This window comes from Oncorhynchus kisutch, linkage group LG4 (assembly GCF_002021735.2).
Source record: "Oncorhynchus kisutch isolate 150728-3 linkage group LG4, Okis_V2, whole genome shotgun sequence".
Lineage (NCBI taxonomy): Eukaryota > Metazoa > Chordata > Actinopteri > Salmoniformes > Salmonidae > Oncorhynchus > Oncorhynchus kisutch.
In genome coordinates this window covers 77448195-77471081 of record NC_034177.2, presented here as the reverse complement: position 1 = coordinate 77471081, position 22887 = coordinate 77448195, and the positions used below count along the sequence as shown (strand labels likewise).

Sequence of the window (22887 nt, the reverse complement as noted above, 5' to 3'; positions counted from 1 at the left end):
TATAAAGTTGTAATTTCAGCCAGTAGTTTTAAAAGTAGTGCTCACAATCCAAAACAGATCCCCGACAATTGTATACGACGTAATCCATTTCTTATTATATGTCACAAATTCCAATTCGTAGAATGTTAAGAATTTGTAAGTGCTTAACATCCTGTTCAATCTCTTTAATATCTCTCTTGTGTTTTAACTTGCATTCCTTTGGAGGCAGGGCATTGTCAAGTAAGTATGACCTATGCATACATTCTGTGTTAGCTATGGGATGTGGGTGGTATTTCCTTACATTGGATGTGAAGAGATGAGTATTTTATTTTATTGAGTGTGTAGGTAGAATATCTAACATGCAATAGAATACATGGTGTTATTTTAATCCAGGGATTTCAACAGAATTTTCCATGTTTTTCCTTTTATAACCATACATACTTGACATTTTATCCAAAAGTGTTTGTTATTTCACTGATCTCCTATAATGGTCCTACAGGAAGCAGTTCTGAAAAGGCTGTATTTTCTAGTCATCTATTTATATGGACTATGGGCATAATCTCCCATAGCGTATGGATCTCAATATCGCTCATATTGCTCAAAGTATGGCCAATGTGAAGTTATGTCAACTGCATGAGTAAGACATTTTATTATAGATCCTTTTGGGTCATTCGTATCACAATTTATTTTGTAGGGTACTCCGAGTACAATGATGATTTACCAAGTGATGCTGGAGGAGACCGTTCTTTCTTTCTGTTTCTGTCTCTCCCCCTCTCTTTTCTTCTTCCCCTCTCATGGAGCCCCAGACATCACAGGACCTTGTTTTCCCATAACCCCTTGGGGGTTGAGATCGAGGCACTGACTCATTTCTCTCTTCCTGTGCCCTTCCTCCTCCTCTCATAGGAGCTCTATTGCACAGTTTGCACAGGGACCCCAGGGTATGACCCCCTCCCCTTATCGCTCTGTAGACTGGTGCACTCTCTCATTCCACACTTCTCCTCCGAGCTGTCTCTCTTTCTAGCATGCTGACAGCAGGCTGATGGCCAGAGCATGGTGTGCACCAGGCAGAAATGACAGCTAATAGCTCTCCAGGTTGCTTTTTGCATGAGCATAGAGCCTTTATAGCTATATTGAGTCCCCTCGGTCTCCGACCTGTCCTCTAAACCTCTCACTTGGTTCTGTCCACTGCTCTCAAGGGGATCCAGGTAAAGTGGGCTACTTGTGTCTATCACGCTGTGTGCGTACACTGTGGGTCCAGGTCCACGTGTTTCTCTGTGACGTTCTGTATGTACTTGCATGGTGGCAGTCAGCTCATCTCATTCCCATCTGATCAGAACTGCATGTTTGCATCCAGACTGCAGAGTTTCACACCCAGTGGGGCTTTTTTCCCATCTTCTCTTTCTTGTTCAGATAGAGACATGGAGCTAGGCAGCCTCACTCTATGACTCTCTAGTTCAATAAAGGTTCAATAAAACATAACATTTATTAAAATGATTCTACAATCCTGGCTCAGCATGAAAAATGTTGCAATCAGTCCTTAGGAGTTAGTTACAACACTACTACAGATATTCAATCTGCGGTGTTATGTGTGGCAACACTAAACTCTGACGTGCTGATTGAAGTCACTTCAGAGCACGTAGACACTGATAATATTGTTAAAACACATGTGGAGGGAGTCTGATTACCAAATGAAATAGGAGAAAGTAGATGTTGGAAATATTAGCTCCCTGCCGTGCATGATCATCCAAACAATGCTGGTTAAATGCTGTTCAAACAAACAGAGAACGACGGTAGTGTCTGTCAGCTGTAAGGAGTGTAAACTATGTATGTGATCACAGCTATCACCTTTGGGCTAGTAATTTGCCAGTGAGCTGGAACCTTGTCTTGTATGACACGGCTGTAGTTCTACCAGGCCATTGCACACAGTGCTGGTGCTGTATGAGTAATGCTTCTGCATTGTCATTGTACTGTTCAACCTCCTGTTGGATTTCAACCTCCAAGGGCTTCTTCAATATGTGTTTCCCTGTTAACTTGTAGACTCTGTCTGTCAGTGTGTGTGCGCACGGGAGCATGCACACATTCTCATGAACATTTGACAACCTGTGTTAAGGACCAATAACTTAATAAATCAAATCAAATCAAACTGTATTTGTCAAATGCGCCGAATACAACAAGTGTAGACCTTACCGTGAAATGCTTACTTAAAAATTCTTAACCAACAGTGCAGTTCAAGAAGAGTTAAGAAAATATTTACCAAATAAACTAAAGTTAAAAAAATTATAAAAAGTAACACAATAACATAACAATAACGAGGTTTATACAGGGGGTACCAGTACCGAGTCAGTGTGCGGGGGTACAGGTTAGAGGTCATTTGTACATGTGGGTTGGGGTGAAGTGACTATGCATAGATAATAAACAGTGAGTAGCAGCAGTGTACAAAACAAATGGAGGGAGGGGGGGGTCAATGTAAATAGTCCAGTGGCCATTTGATTAATTGTTCAGCAGTCTTATGGCTTGGGGGTAGAAGCTGTTAAGGAGCCTTTTGGTCCTAGACTTGGCTCTCCAGTACCGCTTGCCGTGTGGTAGCAGAGAAAACAGTCTATGACTTGGGTGACTGGAGTCTCTGACAATTTTATGGGCTTTCCTCTGACTCTGCCTATTATATAGATCCTGGATTGCAGGGCAGTACTCACTACCCTCTGTAGTGCCTTACGGTCAGATGCCGAGCAGTTGCCATACCAGGCAGTGATGCCACTACAGCCCCGTTGATGTTAATGGGTGTTCGGCCCTCCTTTTCCTATAGTCCACAATCATCGGCCCTCCTTTTCCTATAGTCCACAATCATCTCCTTTGTCTTGCTCACATTGAGGGAGAGGGTGTTGTCCTGGCACCACACTGCCAGTTCTCTGACCTCCTCTCTAATCATTGTTGGTGATCAGGCCTACCACTGCTGTGTCATCCGCAAACTTAATGATGGTGTTGGAGTCGTGTTTGGCCATGCAGTCGTGGGTGAACAGGGAGTACAGGAGGGGACTAAGTACACACCCCTAAGGGTCCCCAGTGTTGAGGATCAGCGTAGCAGATGTGTTGTTGCCTATCCTTTCCACCTGGGGGCGGCCCGTCAGGAAGTCCAGGATCCAGTTGCAGAGGGAGGTGTTTAGTCCCAGGGTCCTTATCTTAGTGATGAGCTTCGTGGGCACTATGGTGTTGAACGCTGAGCTGTAGTCAATGAACAGCATTCTCACATAGGTGTTCCTTTTGTCCAGGTGGGAAAGGGCATTGTGGAGAGCTTCTATTCTTTAATGGCCCTTTGCTTTTGTGTCAGCTATCAATAGTATTGATATGTCAGATGTTTTACATGGTCTGTTAACCCCTGAGAGTGACCATGGACCTCAGGTCTCAGCCAGGACACATCACTGTGGTAACCAACTGCCTAGGAAGTCAAATTTTCCAACATATCCAGTGACTTCATTTTTAAGGAGAGTGGAATTCCACCCACTTTAAATGGGCAATCTGTAATTGCTACATTAACTGCAGATTGCCTCTTTTTAAGTATTTATATTTTATAGTGATAGATTTCAATGAGGGGGGGACAGAGAAGGAAATCCAGGGAAAGCCTCACTGAGACGCAGAGGTAGATGTGCTGCAGGTGGCAGTGTAGAGCTCCTAGAAACTGACTCAGAGACTGAGTGGAAATGTATTCTGTTGCTCATTGTGGCTCATTGCCATACATGTTAAATGTGGCCTCAGCCAACTGGTGTAATGTGTCATTATTGGTGTGATCCTTATGTGAAAGTTGACGCTTGTTAACATTGTGAATGTGATGTGCCCACCTTGGTGATATGTGTGCAGTGGCTGGCAAAAATTCATACATGTGGAAAATGTAATAGGAAAAATGTCAGTGATGTATACAATTTATTCAATTTTATGTAGCACTGAATCTGTCTGTAGATATTGTGTTATATACTGTGTGTGTTTCATGAGGGACACTGAATGTTTGTGTATTATAAACAGTAAAGGCTATTATGAGTGATTAACAAACAATGATGTACTGTAGCCATGCTTAACAAGGTTTCTATTCAGAGGGATATGACTGATTCAGCTGTTTTGTACTCTCTGAGTTCCTCAAGCTGTAGTTTAGTACATAGATATTTTCTTTCTCACACTCTCTCTTATCTTTCTTTCTTTGTTTCTATCACTCTCATGTCAGACTAGAGAGACATTTTATAACTTGGCCTAATCTATCCTTAATGTGGCATTTCTGTGCCCTGTAATGAAATTGCTCTGAGAAAACACGACATGGTTCTGTGGTATGTACACATGTTAATATACTGTATCTGTCCAATATATCTACTGTGTGAGGCAGTACTACCTGTTTACTCACTGCAGGCCACCTGTTAGCCGAGCTGCTCCCCAACCAGAGAAGCTGCAGAAGAACAATATCACCAAAAAGAAGAAGCTCGTCGAGGTTTGTCTCACGGTGGTGTTGATGTTAACTCTGAATAACTTTGATGTCATACTCAACACAATGTTACAAAATCTAATTTTATTGGTCACATACACATATTTTGCAGATATTATTGTGGGTGTAGCGAAATGCTTGTGTCTTGTTACATTTTTAACCTTAATTTTTATTTATTTTTATGAACCATTGTTGGGTACGTTTGGTGCACTGTGGGATGTGATTGGTCGGTGATGTGTGTACTTCCAGGACCTGGTTCTGGACCACGTGTTTGGGTTCAGGGGCTTCGATTGTCGTAACAACCTTCACTACCTCAACGACGGCGCCGACATCGTCTTCCACACAGCAGCTACGGCCATGGTGCACAGCCTCTCCACTGGTACAGCTACGTGTTGTCACTTTCAGATACCATACTCAGTATTGACATCAGGACTTGTGACTTTCAAAGGCGTGTACATGATAAGATGAAGATGAACTCTGTGTTTTAATGCTATTTTTCCTCAGGGACTCAGAGTTTCTACTTGGAGCATACAGACGACATCCTCTGTTTGACCGTCAATCAACATCCTAAATACAAAAATGTCATCGCTACAGGACAGATTGGTATGTACTGTACTGCAGTGAATGAACATGTTTTATTTGATTGTGATTATGCGTTGACATATTTTGCATGTACTTATCCATAGCATTTGCGTGTGGGCTGAGTGTGGGCATATGAGAGAGAGAGAGAGAGGTATTGAATGCCCATGTTTAGCCTTATCATAGCATTTTTCTGGGACTTTGTTGAGGACCTGTTCAGTCTACATTGACACATTTTGTTTGTTGCTAGAAGTCATTTTTATTGGTGCTTAATATCATGGCCCTCAGCAGCATCTGAGAAGGCACTCACTTTAGATTGAATTTGTTCTTTTGCCTAATTTCCCAACGCTCACACACCACAGGTGAAGTGACAGACCTGCCAGGTAAACCCCCCGTCCAGATTGACCTTTACAGTGTGCCCTACAGTTACTATGCCTATGGGCCGGTTTCCCGGACACAGATAAATCCCAGTCCTACAATAAAAAAGCAAGCTCAATGAAAAAAAAATCTTAATCTATGTCGGGGAAACCACCCCTATAGGTTTACCCTCTTATTGCTGTTCTCCTGCAGTTTCCCAGTGGCCTGTCCTGTGTTTTCTATCCTCCAGTAGTTATCCCTCTGTATTCAACCCTACTTTTCTGACCTTTTTTACCCAGTACTATAATACAGCCAATCAATTGCCCTGGACTGCTCCATACTGTAGCCCTGTATACTGGATCAGACTATGGTGTTTTTCTCTGTGCTCCAGGCACCACCCCCTCCATCCATGTGTGGGACGCCATGAGTAAACAGACGCTGTCCATCCTGCGCTGCTCTCACGCAAAGGGGGTGGGCTACGTCAACTTCAGCGCCACGGGAAAGCTGCTGCTCTCTGTGGGGGTGGAGCCTGAACACACCATCACTGTGTGGCGCTGGCAGGAAGGTGAGCCATTCTGACCCTGGTAATATTCACTGAGATTGGTCTGGGCATTTTTGGGATTTCTAATCCTAACAATGTTGTTAGATATCACTCTGTAACTGTAAATAGCAGGTCACAGGAGTGTTTGTGCTTGTGTGGGTTCCCCTGTCCAGGTGCTAAAGTGACCAGTAAAGGCGGCCATCCAGACAGGATCTTTGTAGTTGAGTTCCGGCCAGACTCCGACTCTCAGTTTGTGTCTGTTGGGATCAAGCATATCAAGTTCTGGACACTAGCTGGAGGCTCTCTCATGTATAAGAAGGGAGTGGTGGGCTCAGTGGAGGACGGCAGGATGCAGACCATGTTGTCTGTGGCCTTTGGTGCGGTGAGTATCGACAGAATTTGACACTCTTTAGTCTACCCTAATGGGTAGTAATTCATTTCAGAGATACATTAAACGGTTTCGTGATCCTGAGCTGTAGTTTCTCTTCCTCCAGAATAACCTAACATTCACAGGTGCTATAAATGGGGATGTGTACGTGTGGAGAGACCACTTCCTGCTTCGTGTCGTGGCTAAAGCCCACACCGGGCCAGTGTTCACCATGTACACCACACTGAGGGACGGCCTCATCGTCACAGGGGGCAAGGAGAGGCCGTGAGTACCGTACTGCTGCATGACCATTTACAGTTGACATTTTAGTAATTTATCAGATGCTCTTATCCAGAGCGACTTACAGGAGAAATTAGGGTTAGGTGCCTTGCTCAAGGGTACATCGACCAATTTTTCACCTAGTCAGCTCAGGGATTTGAAACAGTGACCGTTCGGTTACTGGCCCAATGCTCTTAAAAGGATATTTTGGCAATGAGGCCATTTTTCTACTAGTATGCTAGTAGATATTCATAGACTTCCAGTCATTACACTAACTACCTAACTAACTTCCTTCATACGGCAAGCTTACCCTAGTAAAACTGACTATCCTACCGATCCTCGACTTCGGCGATGTCATCTACAAAATGGCTTCCAACACTCTACTCAGCAAACTGGATGCAGTCTATCACAGTGCCATCCGTTTTGTCACTAAAGCACCTTATACCACCCACCACTGCGACTTGTATGCTCTAGTCGGCTGGCCCTCGCTACATATTCGTCGCCAGACCCACTGGCTCCAGGTCATCTACAAGTCCATGCTAGGTAAAGCTCCGCCTTATCTCAGCTCACTGGTCACGATGGCAACACCCATCCGTAGCACGCGCTCCAGCAGGTGTATCTCACTGATCATCCCTAAAGCCAACACCTCATTTGGCCGCCTTTCGTTCCAGTACTCTGCTGCCTGTGACTGGAACGAATTGCAAAAATCGCTGAAGTTGGAGACTTTTATCTCCCTCACCAACTTCAAACATCAGCTATCTGAGCAGCTAACCGATCGCTGCAGCTGTACATAGTCTATTGGTAAATAGCCCACCCTTTTTCACCTACCTCATCCCCATACTGTTTTTATTTATTTACTTTTCTGCTCTTTTGCACACCAATATCTCTACCTGTACATGACCATCTGATCATTCATCACTCCAGTGTTAATCTGCAAAATTGTAATTATTTGCCTACCTCCTCATGCCTTTTGCACACATTGTATATAGACTCCCTCTTTGGTTTCTACTGTGTTATTGACTTGTTAATTGTTTACTCCATGTGTAACTCTTTGTTGTCTGCTCACACTGCTATGCTTTATCTTGGCCAGGTCGCAGTTGCAAATGAGAACTTGTTCTCAACTAGCCTACCTGGTTAAATAAAGGTGAAATAAAAATAAAATAAAAAAATACTGGACACAGAGACAGACATAAAAATGGTGTCCACTAGTTCATCGGACTCAGGGAAAGTATTTGTTTAACCGCTAGGCTACCTGCTGCCAAGACCACTGACAATCAGAATGATATCTTTATAACACTTTCAGTACAAAGGAGGGCGGTGCAGTGAAATTGTGGGACCAGGAGATGAAGCGTTGCCGTGCGTTCCAGCTGGAGACGGGCCAAACTGTTGAGTGTGTGAGGTCCGTCTGTCGAGGAAAGGTGAGTTCAGCACAGCCAGGGCACACAGCAGTGAAAGAGACTTTGAGCATGTCTACAGCAGATGTTTAATCTTAAAGCAACTCACAGAACAATCCTTTTGGAAATAAACGTACTGTCACAATGTTTTATATATATATATATATAGGGATAGAGATAGAGATTTTAATTTAATATCATATATATATATATATATATATACACTGCTCAAAAAAATAAAGGGAACACTTAAACAACACAATGTAACTCCAAGTCAATCACACTTCTGTGAAATCAAACTGTCCACTTAGGAAGCAACACTGATTGACAATAGACAACAGGTGGAAATTATAGGCAATTAGCAAGACACCCCCAATAAAGGAGTGGTTCTGCAGGTGATAACCACAGACCACTTCTCAGTTCCTATGCTTCCTGGCTGATGTTTTGGTCACTTTTGAATGCTGGCGGTGCTTTCACTCTAGTGGTAGCATGAGACGGAGTCTACAACCCACACAAGTGGCTCAGGTAGTGCAGCTCATCCAGGATGGCACATCAATGCGAGCTGTGGCAAGAAGGTTTGCTGTGTCTGTCAGCGTAGTGTCCAGAGCATGGAGGCGCTACCAGGAGACAGGCCAGTACATCAGGAGACGTGGAGGAGGCCGTAGGAGGGCAACAACCCAGCAGCAGGACCGCTACCTCCGCCTTTGTGCAAGGAGGAGCAGGAGGAGCACTGCCAGAGCCCTGCAAAATGACCTCCAGCAGGCCACAAATGTGCATGTGTCTGCTCAAACGGTCAGAAAGACTCCATGAGGGTGGTATGAGGGCCCGACGTCCACAGGTGGGGGTTGTGCTTACAGCCCAACACCGTGCAGGACGTTTGGCATTTGCCAGAGAACACCAAGATTGGCAAATTCGCCACTGGCGCCCTGTGCTCTTCACAGATGAAAGCAGGTTCACACTGAGCACATGTGACAGTCTGGAGACACCGTGGAGAACGTTCTGCTGCCTGCAACATCCTCCTCCAGCATGACCGGTTTGGCGGTGGGTCAGTCATGGTGTGGGGTGGCATTTCTTTGGGGGGCTGCACAGAGGTAGCCTGACTGCCATTAGGTACCGAGATGAGATCCTCAGACCCCTTGGGAGAACATGTGGTGTGGTTGGCCCTGGGTTCCTCCTAATGCAAGACAATGCTACACCTCATGTGGCTGGAGTGTGTCAGCAGTTCCTGCAAGAGGAAGGCATTGATGCTATGGACTGGCCTGCCCCTTCCCCAGACCTGAATCCAATTGAGCACATCTGGGACATCATGTCTCGCTCCATCCACCAACGCCACTTTGCACCACAGACTGTCCAGGAGTTGGCGGATGCTTTAGTCCAGGTCTGGGAGGAGATCCCTTAGGAGACCATCCGCCACCTCATCAGGAGCATGCCCAGGCGTTGTAGGGAGGTCATACAGGCACGTGGAGGCCACACACACTACTGAGCCTCATTTTGACTTGTTTTAAGGACATTACATCAAAGTTGGATCAGCCTGTAGAGTGGTTTTCCACTTTAATTTTGAGTGTGACTCCAAATCCAGACCTCCATGGGTTGATAAATTTGATTTCCATTGATCATTTTTGTGTGATTTTGTTGACAGCACATTCAACTATGTAAAGAAAAAAGTATTTCATAAGAATATTTCATTCATTCAGATCTAGGATGTGTTATTTTAGTGTTCCCTTTATTTTTTTGAGCAGTGTATAATACTTTAGTCATTTAGCAGACGCTCTTAGCGATATGGATTGAAGCGAGCCCTAAGTCTATAGCTCGGATTTTGAAGGGTTAAAAACAGTAACCTTCTTGTGTCCCTGTCTACCAGGGTAAGATATTGGTAGGTACAAAGGATGGTGAGATCATTGAGGTGGGAGAGAAGAACGCTGCGTCCAACATCCTGATCAACGGTCACATGCAGGGCGAGATCTGGGGCCTGGCCACCCACCCCTCTAAAAACCTGTTCATCTCCACCAGCGACGACAGCACCATCCGCATATGGGACCTGGACGACAAGGTACAGCACAAATAAATACTATGTGGTTCCAATGGTCTGCTGAGCTATGAAGTTGCGTTTGAACTTACGTTGAATGTCTTAATTGATTTATTGCAGAAACAACTTTTTTGAATCACAAATCTGTGTGTAAATAGGTTTGTGTTCTTGGTTTCCTTTGCACCTGAATTTAGTTTACCGTTGAATGGCAAAATACTGTCCTATGTCATGTTTTGTTGTCTACAACCCTGCGTCCATTTCCCTGCTAGAAACTGCTGAACAAGGTGAGCCTGGGCCACCCAGCCAAGTGTGCCAGCTACAGTCCTGATGGTGAGATGGTGTCTGTGGGCATGAAGAATGGGGAGTTCATCATCCTCCTCACCAACTCACTCAAGATGTGGGGCAAGAAACGAGACCGCAGTGCTGCCATACAGGACATCAGGTAAGAACTGAGGGGACATAGGAGCTACCTGGAGCACTTTGGCTAGACTCCTGTCCACCTCCTGGCAGTAACCCTAGTAACCCTAACTAGAATCAGCCCTAACCCTAGCTTCATGTCCACATCCTGGCAGTAACTAACCCTAACTTCATTTCCACATCCTGGCAGTAACCCTAGCATCAGCCCTAACCCTAACTTCATGTCCACATCCTGGCAATAACTAACCCTAGCATCAGCCCTAACCCTAGCTTCATTTCCACATCCTGGCAGTAACCCTAGCATCAGCCCTAACCCTAACTTCATGTCCACATCCTGGCAATAACTAACCCTAGCATCAGCCCTAACCCTAACTTCATGTCCACATCCTGGCAATAACTAACCCTAGCATCAGCCCTAACCCTAACTTCATGTCCACATCCTGGCAATAACTAACCCTAGCATCAGCCCTAACCCTAACTTCATGTCCACATCCTGGCAATAACTAACCCTAGCATCAGCCCTAACCCTAACTTCATGTCCACATCCTGGCAATAACTAACCCTAGCATCAGCCCTAACCCTAGCTTCATGTCCACATCCTGGCAGTAAATCTTGTCCTCATCCCAGTTCAACCCTAGGTCGAAAATATACAGGTTAACCCAACGTAATTATTACATCAGGCAGCATTCGAAAATGAACAAATTTATTGGACCAGTGCCATTGATAATGACTAGCACCATTGCTAACTAGCAACGCTGGCCCCATTTTCTCAAAGAGTTATGGGATATTAGAACCCTGTTGTCTTAACCTTTGACATCTTTTATTTATTTATTTTTTACCCCTTTTCTCCCCAATTTCGTGGTGTCCAATTGTTTTTAGTAGCTACTATCTTTTCTCATCGCTACAACTCCCGTACGGGCTCGGGAGAGACGAAGGTGGAAAGTCATGCGTCCTCCGATACACAACCCAACCCACAAGCACTGCTTCTTAACACAGCGCCATCCAACCCGGAAGCCAGCCGCACCAATGTGTCGGAGGAAACACCGTGCACCTGGCAACCTTGGTTAGCGCGCACTGCGCCCGGCCCGCCACAGGAGTCGCTGGTGCGCGATGAGACAAGGATTTCCCTACCGGCCAAACCCTCCCTAACCCAGGCGACGCTAGGCCAATTGTGTGTCGCCCCAAGGACGTCCCGGTCGCAGCCGGTTACGACAGAGCCTGGGCGCGAACTCAGTCTCTGGTTTTACAGCTGGCGCTGCAGTACAGCGCCCTTAACCACTGCGCCACCCGGGAGGCAACCTTTGACATCTTCAACCTAGGTTCAAACCTAACCTCAACCACAACCCTAACCTCAAGCACAACCCTGGAAACAACCCTAACCATAACCCACAACCCTAACCCTAACCAACAACCCTGGCCTCAACCACAACCCTAGCCTCAACCACAACCCTGGAAACAACCCTAACCCTAACCCACAACCCTAACCAACAACCCTGGCCTCAACCACAAACCTAACAGTGCTTCATGTCCACATTCTGGTTCAATCCTAACTCTAGCCTCAAAACTAGTCTGTTTCATGTCCAAATCCCTGTTCAATCTTAACCCTATCCTCAACCACAAACCTAACCCAAATTTTGCATTACTCTAACCATAGCCTTATGTTCAACCCTGGCTCAACCCTAATCCCAAAATATGGCTCCCCAAAATCTGAATTCCCAATTTAACCTGTGGTTCGAACCAAGAAAACAACTAACCAAAATTAAACAATTTATTTTTTCAAACTGTGGAGACTGATTTAACCAAAAGGGGGAAGTGAACTAATTTTAAATGGCATTGGGTCAGTTAAAGGCCAGTCAATTACATTTTAATTATGAGAATGTTGGTGTGGTTCAATGTCATATATACATTGTGTACAGTATGTCTATTCTGTGACCCTCTCAGGTTCAGTCCAGACAAACACCTCCTGGCAGTGGGCTCAGTGGAGAGTACGGTTGACCTGTATGACCTTACATTGGGCCCCACACTCAACCGCGTGGGCTACTGTAAGGACATCTCCAGCTTCGTTATCCAGATGGACTTCTCTGCAGACAGCAAGTTCATCGAGGTATGCCACACTGAACGGGAAGTAGAATACAGCTGGAGGGGTTTTAAAAACAGACTAAGTCTTGTTGTTACAAGCCATGGGGGTTTTGATAGGCTGACATACATACTGGATTTTCTAAACCGCACACAAAATAGATAGTGGAATGAGGTCCATTTTATTTTGCTGTCAAGGTCATTATGTTTGAATAGTCTAAAAGCCTTTTTTTTTTTTACCATCATGGCAACCGTGTCAGTGTTGTCTTTTTAATACAGCCATCTTGACCATTTGATCATGTTGCACAGTGTGTTCTCACCATGATGGATACTCGTATATCCATTCCAAAGCATGCTGAGAGTGGAAAACACCTATATTTAGACTCACACATATATGGCAGGCAGGTCATAATCGTTTATAGCCAAGTCCCCTTCTAGTTAACAGTAGCGTGGAGCCGCCCCAGAGTAACCCGACAGGCTTCAGTGTGCTAAAAAAGGAGCCCTATCTGAGGTATTTGAGGTATTCCTATAGACTCAGACCCATTCTTTGCTGTTATGGAAAGCTTTAGCCCTTTTACGGAGTGTCGCTATGACTGCCACATGAAGACCAGAGAAAGAGTACGATGGTGACTTGGCCTTCTAAATTTAACCTGTCCTCAGCGTACAATTACAAGTACATGTGACTGTGCCTTGAAGGGGAGGGACAAGTATAGTTTGCCATGGTCCTCCTGTAATTTTAAGTTATAGACACAGGCGTCCTTCCTAACTCAGTTCTCGGAGAGGACGTAAACCACTCGGATTTCACCATGAGGCCAATGGTGACTTTAAAACAGTTAGTTTAATGGCTGTGATAGAAAACTAAGGACGGATCAACAACATTGTAGTTACTCCACAATACTAAACTAAATGACAGAGTGAAAAGAAGGAAGCCTGTACAGAATAAATATCCCAAAACATGCATCCTGTTTGCAATAAGGGACTAAAGTAAAACTGCCAAAAATGTGGCAAAGAAAATTCACTTTATGTCTTGAATACAAAGTGATATGTTTGGGGCAAATCCAATATGACACTGAGTACCACTCTTCATATTTACGAGCATGGTGGTGGCTGTCATGTTATTGTCATCTGCAAGGATTAGGGAGTTGTTTAGGATAAAAAGAAACGGAATAGAGCTAAGAACTTGGTTCAGTCTACAGACACTGGGAGACACATTCACCTTTCAGCAGGACAATAACCGAAAACACAAGACCAAATATACACTGGAGCTACTTACCAAGACAACATTGAATGTTCCTGAGTGGCATAGTTACAGTTTTGACTTAAATCGTCTTGACAATCTATGACAAGACTTGAAAATCTGTCTAGCAATGATCAACAACAACCAACTTGACAGAGCTTGAATACATTTTTTTAAAGAATGTGGAAAATATTGTACAATCTTGGTGTGCAAAGCTCTTAGACCCACCCAGAATGACTCACAGCTATATTTGTTGTCAAAGGTGACTCTAACATGTTTTTAATTTTTTTAAATTTTACCTTTATTTAACTAGGCAAGTCAGTTAAGAACAAATTCTTATTTTCAATGACGGCCTAGGAACAGTGGGTTAACTGCCTGTTCAGGGGCAGAACGACAGATTTTGTACCTTGTCAGCTCGGGGATTTGAACTTGCAACCTTCCGGTTACTAGTCCAATGCTCTAACCACTAGTAAATTACATTTCATTTTCAAACATTTCTAAAAGCATGTTTTCACTTTGTCATTATGGGGTATTGTGTGTTGATGGGTGTTGATGGGGGAAAAAATGCATTTCATCCATTTTGAATTCCGGCTGTAACAACAAACTGTGGAATAAGTCGAGGGGTATGAATACTTTCTTAAGGCACAGTACACTAGATGACTGATGTATTTCAGACAGTTACAATATTCTGACCTCTGGTTGTGTGCATATGCATGAGTGTGTATTCTGACGTGTCACTGGCTGTGTGTCGACAGGTGTCCACAGGAAACTATAAGCGCCAGGTGCATGAGATGCCTTCTGGGAAAATGGTAACAGAACAGACTGTGATTGAGAGGATCACCTGGGCCACCTGGACCAGGTAGAATGATTCATTGTAGTCGACTGGAATTTAATCAAACTCACATACTCTCCAAAATCAAACTGAGATCAATATTCAGTAAAGAATGCAAATATTGCATGATAACACTATTGCGATATGGCGTCAACAACGGGAGCTAAACATAATATCTCACTCGTAATATGGGAATGCAAGGTGAAGCGGTACAAAAACATTGCTGGTTCAACTTATTTTTGAGCTTTAGGCTCGTTGAAGCCATCTGGGCACGTTTGTGTACGGACGTTTAGTGGGCACACCTAGACATGTTTTGTAGTTGTGTTTGGGTGTCTGTTATTGATCAATGGAATAATGGAGGTCAAGCAATACTGTCTGCAGCACAGCAGTCACTGTTCACTTCTCATGAATAGACCCCAAACTTCCTCTAAATTCACTCTCCCCAAGGTTAATGGGTTAAAATACATTCTGCATATAGACCGTAGCATACTTATTTCGAAACATGAACAGAAAAACAAATGTCTGGTTGAGATCTTTTACAGTATGCAGGAATATTTTTTAATGTTTTCTATATGTTGCATATGTTTTACTACTGAGAAGAGTACGATATAGTAATTCAGTTGACTTGGAGGAAACATTTAAAAAGGTTATTCTTTGGTGGACTAATGTCCTCTCAGTACTGGCAGGCCTGTGGTTTTGTTCAGCATATTCTGCAGTCTGAGCATGGCTCCTCTCTCTCATTCCTTCTCAGTATCCTGGGAGATGAGGTGCTGGGGATCTGGCCACGGAATGCTGATAAGGCTGACGTCAACTGTGCCTGTGTCTCCCACGCTGGCCTCAACGTGGTCACCGGGGACGACTTTGGACTGGTCAAGCTCTTCGACTTTCCCTGCACTGAGAAGTTTGTGAGTGCTTCACTTCCTCTCAACATCACTGGGATAGCTTTTAAAGATATGTAGTTACTAAAGCCATAGAACACAGACTGCTGGCTGGGGCTGCCCCAAGTGGGGAGGTGGGCCAGTATCCGAAAGGTCGCTGGTTTGAATCCCCGAGCCGACTGGATGACAAACTATTTGCCCTTATTGCTCCTGTAAGTGCTCTGGATGAGAGCATTGGCAAAAAAAAAAAGTGTTTAATTAATACTTATTTTGATCCTCTACAGGCCAAACACAAGCGTTACTTTGGGCACTCGGCACACGTGACCAACATTCGCTTCTCCTATGATGATAAATATGTGATCAGCACTGGAGGAGACGACTGCAGGTATGCAGAGCTTGTTACCGGGTTTAACCACGTCAGATTAATTACGTTAAAGCTACTCTACAATAAATAGGCACATTCACAAGTGATTTGCATTAGAATTTTTCACAGCTCATCTTGTACTCCAGACAGGTCTGATTTTTTACTGACTGCTGTATTGTCTTTCTCTTTTTTAGTGTCTTTGTGTGGAAATGCCTGTAAACCAGAGCCTTTTCTCCACAACCATCCACTAACATGCACCCAGACTCCTTAGCCCACCGCAGTAAGTCTTGGATTCCGACAGGAATGCAGCCAGGATCCCGAAGCCTCAAGTGTCTGGCTGCGGTCTACCTTTTTGCCTGCAACTGTCTCCCCATCCTTAGAACAACACCTGGGGATGGGCAACACGCTAATCACTGTACTATTCATTCAAGTCTAAGCATTAGGCAGAGCAGGTAGCTCCTTTTCTAACAGGAAACCACTTTGAAGTAGATTTGTTTGCCACTAGAAAATGTTTGACTTTCTGGCCTAACAAGAAATGGCAGTGTTTACATTCACATCTGCTTTCAATGAAGGACACATGAAAGCAGGTTGCCATGCCAGCTATTGATCTATAATGAAACCATTGATAATGTCTGGGATTCAATCAAATCGCACATGGTTGACAATGCAGATTTGAAATGCAATGTTCCCGCGTTTGCGGAGATTGCATTCACAGTAAATGCTGCCTATGTCGGCTCAATCTGAAATTACCTTAATTTCTATTGCGCAATCTGTATCGCTACAGCAATAGATTGAAAATAGCCCTAAATCCTGGCCAGTGTAGAGGATAAAAGTTTTTCCCCCCCCATAATTCATTTAAAAGTATTAATATCCTTAAGTGCCTTTATGAATATTTCTACTTGTTATATTTTTTTGCAGTTTCACGTTTGAAATTATTTTGTACACCTCTGGTGCTATTCGATTGTAAAGTTTCTCATTCAATATGCAGAAAGGGGCATTGGTTTGCTGCCGTTTATGCATACAACATCCAAAGTATGATGAGATGATGTAACATGTGACATAGTAAATTATAATAGCTCTATTGAAAAGATTTAAATGTTACTGTGATCTGACGATCAATTTTCAGCTTGTGGTTGTTACAAAAAAGATTAGGAAGCATTCTTAAAATGCTTTTAACTATTGTCAAAATGTTATTTAAATTTTGTGAAATATCTTGGTGAAACATGCTTCCATATAACCATTGTGAAAAGATTCAACAAAAATAATGTTCATAGAACTAGTACTGAAGCGTTACCGTATGTTTCAACATTCACTTCTAGTAAGGGATATCAACTGGGTGGCTTACATTTAGATTTGTCATTTAGCAGATGCTCTTATCCAGGGCGATTTACATTCATCTTAAAATAGTTAGGCGAGACTTCACAATCGTATAGAGTACATTTCTCCTCAAATTATTTATCAAAGTCAGTGCTAAAAGGCTAAGTGAAATAGACAGTCCAGGAGACGGTGACCTGTCACACCAAAGCGGGACTATACAGTCTTACTCAAACCCTGAACCTGGCTTCCCAAAAGCATTTTAAGGCCAAAATGCTTTTGGGAAACCAGGCCTTGGTCTACTGTTGAACTCTTAGTCGTCTCGTTAATCCGCATCACGGAAATTCAGTTTTACAGCGTGATCGAAATTTAAAGACAATGTTCCCGCTTTAGCGGAGACCGCATTCACAGTAAACGCTGCACGTCAGCTCAGAAATGACCTTTACATTTCTTTTGCGGAATGTGTAACACTTTAGCTTTACAGAATGAATAGCGCTCTTAGCCTTGGTGTCTTTAGCCGGTCATTCGCACTAATGTTTAGCTAGCAGTGTGACAGCAATATGTTACTATATGTGCATTCTTTAAGCAGTATGGATTCCTGTTTACATTTTTATTCATTTAATTTTTGTACAAGACAGATTGTCTAGATATCGTAAAAGTATTTGTATCATATTGTAAATTTAAAAAAGAAAAGCTCAAATGCATGAATTTATTTTTTAATCAAACATCTGTGGTGATTATCGTATGAATGACAATGTTTTATACCAATTTATTGTGAGTGTACATGTGCAAGTATTAAGTGTATGGAAAGATTAAATGAGAATACGGAATTTGTCATTTGTCCGCAAACACGTGGGTATGACTCAAGGCATTGAGCTTTTTTCAGTCTCCCAACATTCCTTACACTTTGTGTTTTCACTGGATTAGATCGTCTGCTAAACGTAATTTCACAGGCAATCAAATCATTTAAAAATGCAGTTACGAAATTGAGACACATTACGTGCCAAATGTGTACTACATCATGTACTGGGAGTATTTACATTCCTACATGCTATTTAGAATAGCTCAGCATACAGTCCATTCTTATGGGATGGAAAATGTTAGCGACATCCTTTCCTATAGGACCATGGGGTTGTTTTAGGTAGTTTCTGTAACTATATCCGTGGCTACTTTTCTAAATCCCCCTTCTTGCCTGAGAGAAAAAACATCCACAGTAATTCATCTATAAGCTTTATTGTAATTGTTTCTATTTCACAATGCATTCCACAAACAGTTCTCATAAGAGTTCATTACAATTGTATGAAGTATCATTCACAATTACTTGCATAAACAATGCTTGAAGTTTCCATGTTACATAATTTTGCAGCTTTAGATATTGGGTCCACAGATGGTATGTCCATTTTTTTTGTCTTAAGTTGTTTGTAAACGTGTTCTTCCAGAGTTTAAATAGGCAGCTGCATGAGGTGAAATGATCATTAATGTTCTAAATGTTTCTAGCTAGAAATACTCAGAAGCATGAAGTGCTATGGATTATCGCCCTGCTGGCATTAAAGACCATCGTCAAGCACAATGACACGTCAACACCTTGTGTCAAGTACACTCAATAGCCACTGAAGAGAGCTAGAAGCTTTGAAACTACAGTCTATCAATAAAACAGTAAAATCACAAACACCACTAACTTAATCATACCAAATAACGACAGGTATTCAGGTTTCCACAAAGGTACCAATTAACCCTCCCTCATTACAAAAAAGACAATGCAATACCAATTTTCTGAACACTGCATCAAGGGAGAGAACAAATGAACCAGCTCATGGAACACAATTTTATTTCAAAACGCATCACTGGTCAGGTCCAAGTGCAAGATTAAAATAATAAGCCTTATTTTTTTTCTTTCTTCATATTTCACACAAACTAGCATTTTAAGCCAGATAGATCAGCATGTTCAATTTAGTTAATCAAAAGTTGAACACTTTTGAGCTGGTGAATAATATATATTTTAAAAAACATAACCCAGGGTGTTTCAGGGAACAAGGAATTATGAACTGAAAAGAGATTGAAAATAGCAGTTATGCAGGGGTGCATGCCCCCCCACCCCGAGTGCCCTCCACCCTCTCATAGGGAGTCTCAGGGACTGGCTCAATCTCTTTTCTTTACTCTGCCTTCACACGCTTCAGTCCTGGGACTTTGGACTGCACCCTGAAAGTGAAAGGCGGCACAGCTTTAGTCACAGACGATGTTAATATGCAGCTTTAAAAAAACTCCAAAAAGAAAGCTCTTTCTGAGTAAAAACTCTCAAGAAAACACTTAAATTCAATATAGCCTACTTATTATGTAGGCAGGAGTGCAGCTACGTAAAAACCAAATAAGGTACGACAGTCACAAATACACAATAAAAACATGTAAATAAAAAAAATGAAGTAATTATAAACATCCAGCCAAAGGTTCATAGAAAATATTTCAGGTGTTCAGGTAATTAAATTCTGGTTTTGAATTAATTGAATACAAGAGGTGGGTTATACCTTTTGATAAAATTTGCATGTAAACTGTTTGGTGGAACACTTGTACACCTTTCATTTTTGTCTACAATAATATAATTCTTGCAGAACCTATTAACAGTAAAATTATGCAATATACACTGCTCAAAAAAATTAAGGGAACACTAAAATAACACATCCTAGATCTGAATGAATGAAATATTCGTATTAAATACTTTTTTCTTTACATAGTTGAATGTGCTGACAACAAAATCACAAAAATTATCAATGGAAATCAAATTTATGGATTTGGAGTCACACAAAATTAAAGTGGAAAACCACACTACAGGCTGATCCAACTTTGATGTAATGTCCTTAAAACAAGTCAAAATGAGGCTCAGTAGTGTGTGTGGCCTCCACGTGCCTGTATGACCTCCCTACAACGCCTGGGCATGCTCCTGATGAGGTGGCGGATGGTCTCCTGAGGGATCTCCTCCCAGACCTGGACTAAAGCATCCGCCAACTCCTGGACAGTCTGTGGTGTGGATGGAGCGAGACATGATGTCCCAGATGTGCTCAATTGGATTCAGGTCTGGGGAACGGGCGGGCTAGTCCATAGCATCAATGCCTTCCTCTTGCAGGAACTGCTGACACACTCCAGCCACATGAGGTCTAGCATTGTCTTGCATTAGGAGGAACCCAGGGCCAACCGCACCAGCATATGGTCTCACAAGGGGTCTGAGGATCTCATCTCGGTACCTAACGGCAGTCAGGCTACCTCTGGCGAGCACATGGCTGTGCAGCCCCCCAAAGAAATGCCACCCCACACCATGAGTGACCCACCGCCAAACCGGTCATGCTGGAGGATGTTGCAGGCAGCAGAACGTTCTCCACGGCGTCTCCAGACTGTCACATGTGCTCAGTGTGAACCTGCTTTCATCTGTGAAGAGCACAGGGCGCCAGTGGCGAATTTGCCAATCTTGGTGTTCTCTGGCAAATGCCAAACGTCCTGCACGGTGTTGGGCTGTAAGCACAACCCACACCTGTGGACGTCGTGCCCTCATACCACCCTCATGGAGTCTGTTTCTGACCGTTTGAGCAGACACATGCACATTTGTGGCCTGCTGGAGGTCATTTTGCAGGGCTCTGGCAGTGCTCCTCCTGCTCCTCCTTGCACAAAGGCGGAGGTAGCGGTCCTGCTGCTGGGTTGTTACACTCCTACGGCCTCCTCCACGTCTCCTGATGTACTGGCCTATCTCCTGGTAGCGCCTCCATGCTCTGGACACTACGCTGACAGACACAGCAAACCTTCTTGCCACAGCTCGCATTGATGTGCCATCCTGGATGAGCTGCACTACCTGAGCCACTTGTGTGGGTTGTAGACTCCGTCTCATGCTACCACTAGAGTGAAAGCCCCGCCAGCATTCAAAAGTGACCAAAACATCAGCCAGGAAGCATAGGAACTGAGAAGTGGTCTGTGGTTATCACCTGCAGAACCACTCCTTTATTGGGGGTGTCTTGCTAATTGCCTATAATTTCCACCTGTTGTCTATTCTATTTGCACAACAGCATGTGAAATTTATTGTCAATCAGTGTTGCTTCCTAAGGAGTTACATTGTGTTCTTTAAGTGTTCCCTTTATTTTTTTGAGCAGTGTATGTCTCATGAACAAAAACGTGCACAAAATGTTGAGGTATAACATGAGGCATTTCATGTCACAGATTTCTACTCTTTTCCAAAGTATTCAATAATGACCTTGTTTTATTGCCACTGAATTTCATAAAATCAAATTATTCAGATATGTAAAATAAGTATTTTAATTTCTGTATTTTCCTGACAGAAAGACATTGGAATGCAACACAGTGCATTCCACTGTCCCATTACTGTCATTAATAGAAAAGGCTAAAGGGCTTCAATCACATTCCTCTTCCATACACACTTTCAATACTTGAAAGGTTCATATTTGTAAGATATTTACATTTTGTCCTCCAGTATTAACTTACTTCACAACAACGTTTGGGCCTCAACAATTGACATGGTTATTGAAAGAAATTCTTTTTTTTGGATACCTACTTTTCTTCGTTAAGACAATGCCAATATATTTGTATTTCGTCCACTGGTATTTACTTACGTTGCAATAATGTCTTTAACCTGCTTGCTGGCCATACCCACGTAATGGTCAATCTGTACCTAAAATAAAATAAAACAAAATAATTCTAGTGAAAAGCTCAGGTATAATACTTCTGCCTCAATTGGCTATGAAGTCAATTGATCGTGGTTACTGTCGAGAGGCGCGTGGGGGGGATCGTGGTTACTGTCGAGGTGTGGGGGGGGGGGTCGTGGTTACTGTCGAGGTGTGTGTGGGGGGGTCGTGGTTACTGTCGAGAGGTGTGGGGGGGGATCGTGGTTACTGTCGAGAGGTGTGGGGGGGGGGATCGTGGTTACTGTCGAGAGGTGTGGGGGGGGGATCGTGGTTACTGTCGAGAGGTGTGGGGGGGATCGTGGTTACTGTCGAGAGGTGTGGGGGGGGATCGTGGTTACTGTCGAGAGGTGTGGGGGGGGGGGGGGATCGTGGTTACTGTCGAGAGGTGTGTGGGGGGGGGGATCGTGGTTACTGTCGAGAGGTGTGGGGGGGGGGGGGGTCGTGGTTACTGTCGAGAGGTGTGGGGGGGGTCGTGGTTACTGTCTAAAGGTGTGCGTGTTCTATGATTCCTTCACATTAACTTGTTTTTTTCATACATTTATCAGCTCATACCTTGTACTTCTCATAGACAATAGGGCAGCTAAACATTCCAACCAGACCTGGAGGGAGAAAAATAAGATAATGTTCTATAACAAGGTGGCATTATTCAACCTGGCTCTGCTGCAATCTCTAAACAGTATCTTGATGGCATGTCCCTTTATACCCAGAAGGGTGGATCAGATGCATGTCAAAGTATTTAAAAAGGAAGCTGGCGGTTATAATGGGTGTCAGACCGAAACCTGTCAGTCAACCACTGTCTCTATTCGGACTCGCATGGCATCCTGAAATAAACCCAGCTTAGGCCTGTTCCTGAGAGTATTACAGAGCTAATCACATGATACTGCTTCCCTAGGCACCATAGCAACAAAACATCATAAATGCCTTTATAAGTTATTAATTGCCATTTATAAAGCATCTTACCCAGAATAAAGAGAGTGAGTCCGTTGAACAAGGCACCAACATAGGTGAGAATCCACATCAGCACAGCAAACTGAATGGGAGAAGAATGACAGGTTTTATTTGAGTGTGTTTAAAACATTTGGCCAATATGTAGGAGACATTTTCCA

The 22887-nt window shown here is 43.4% G+C and overlaps 2 protein-coding genes across 15 annotated transcripts in view; one reads left to right on the top strand and one right to left on the bottom strand.

Annotated features, from left to right (window-relative positions):
* Positions 1-18865, top strand: part of LOC109890025 (echinoderm microtubule-associated protein-like 6) — a 103373-nt gene extending 84508 nt beyond the window's left edge. The window contains exons 29-45 of one of the 5 annotated variants that reach the window (XM_031823688.1): positions 205-219; positions 1176-1184; positions 4369-4447; positions 4691-4820; positions 4946-5044; positions 5383-5403; positions 5769-5942; positions 6092-6300; positions 6413-6570; positions 7868-7982; positions 9820-10008; positions 10254-10426; positions 12343-12505; positions 14470-14573; positions 15298-15451; positions 15709-15809; positions 15983-18865. In XM_031823688.1, the coding sequence (XP_031679548.1) occupies positions 205-219; positions 1176-1184; positions 4369-4447; positions 4691-4820; positions 4946-5044; positions 5383-5403; positions 5769-5942; positions 6092-6300; positions 6413-6570; positions 7868-7982; positions 9820-10008; positions 10254-10426; positions 12343-12505; positions 14470-14573; positions 15298-15451; positions 15709-15809; positions 15983-16007 (1918 nt within the window). In that variant the 3' untranslated portion in view covers positions 16008-18865. The remainder of the gene's footprint in view (positions 1-204; positions 220-1175; positions 1185-4368; positions 4448-4690; positions 4821-4945; positions 5045-5382; positions 5404-5768; positions 5943-6091; positions 6301-6412; positions 6571-7867; positions 7983-9819; positions 10009-10253; positions 10427-12342; positions 12506-14469; positions 14574-15297; positions 15452-15708; positions 15810-15982) is intronic. The other 4 variants (XM_031823689.1, XM_031823690.1, XM_031823691.1 and 1 more) reach the window with 4 other exon arrangements.
* Positions 18320-22887, bottom strand: part of LOC109890024 (reticulon-4-like) — a 26515-nt gene continuing 21947 nt past the window's right edge. For 7 of the 10 annotated variants that reach the window (XM_020481981.2, XM_020481980.2, XM_020481978.2 and 4 more), the window contains 4 exons: positions 22742-22811; positions 22334-22380; positions 21710-21768; positions 18320-19301 (listed from right to left, as the gene is read on the bottom strand). In XM_020481981.2, the coding sequence (XP_020337570.2) occupies positions 19256-19301; positions 21710-21768; positions 22334-22380; positions 22742-22811 (222 nt within the window). In that variant the 3' untranslated portion in view covers positions 18320-19255. Of the gene's footprint in view, positions 19302-21709; positions 21769-22333; positions 22812-22887 lie in introns of all 10 variants that reach the window. The other 3 variants (XR_004209849.1, XR_004209850.1, XM_031823694.1) reach the window with 2 other exon arrangements.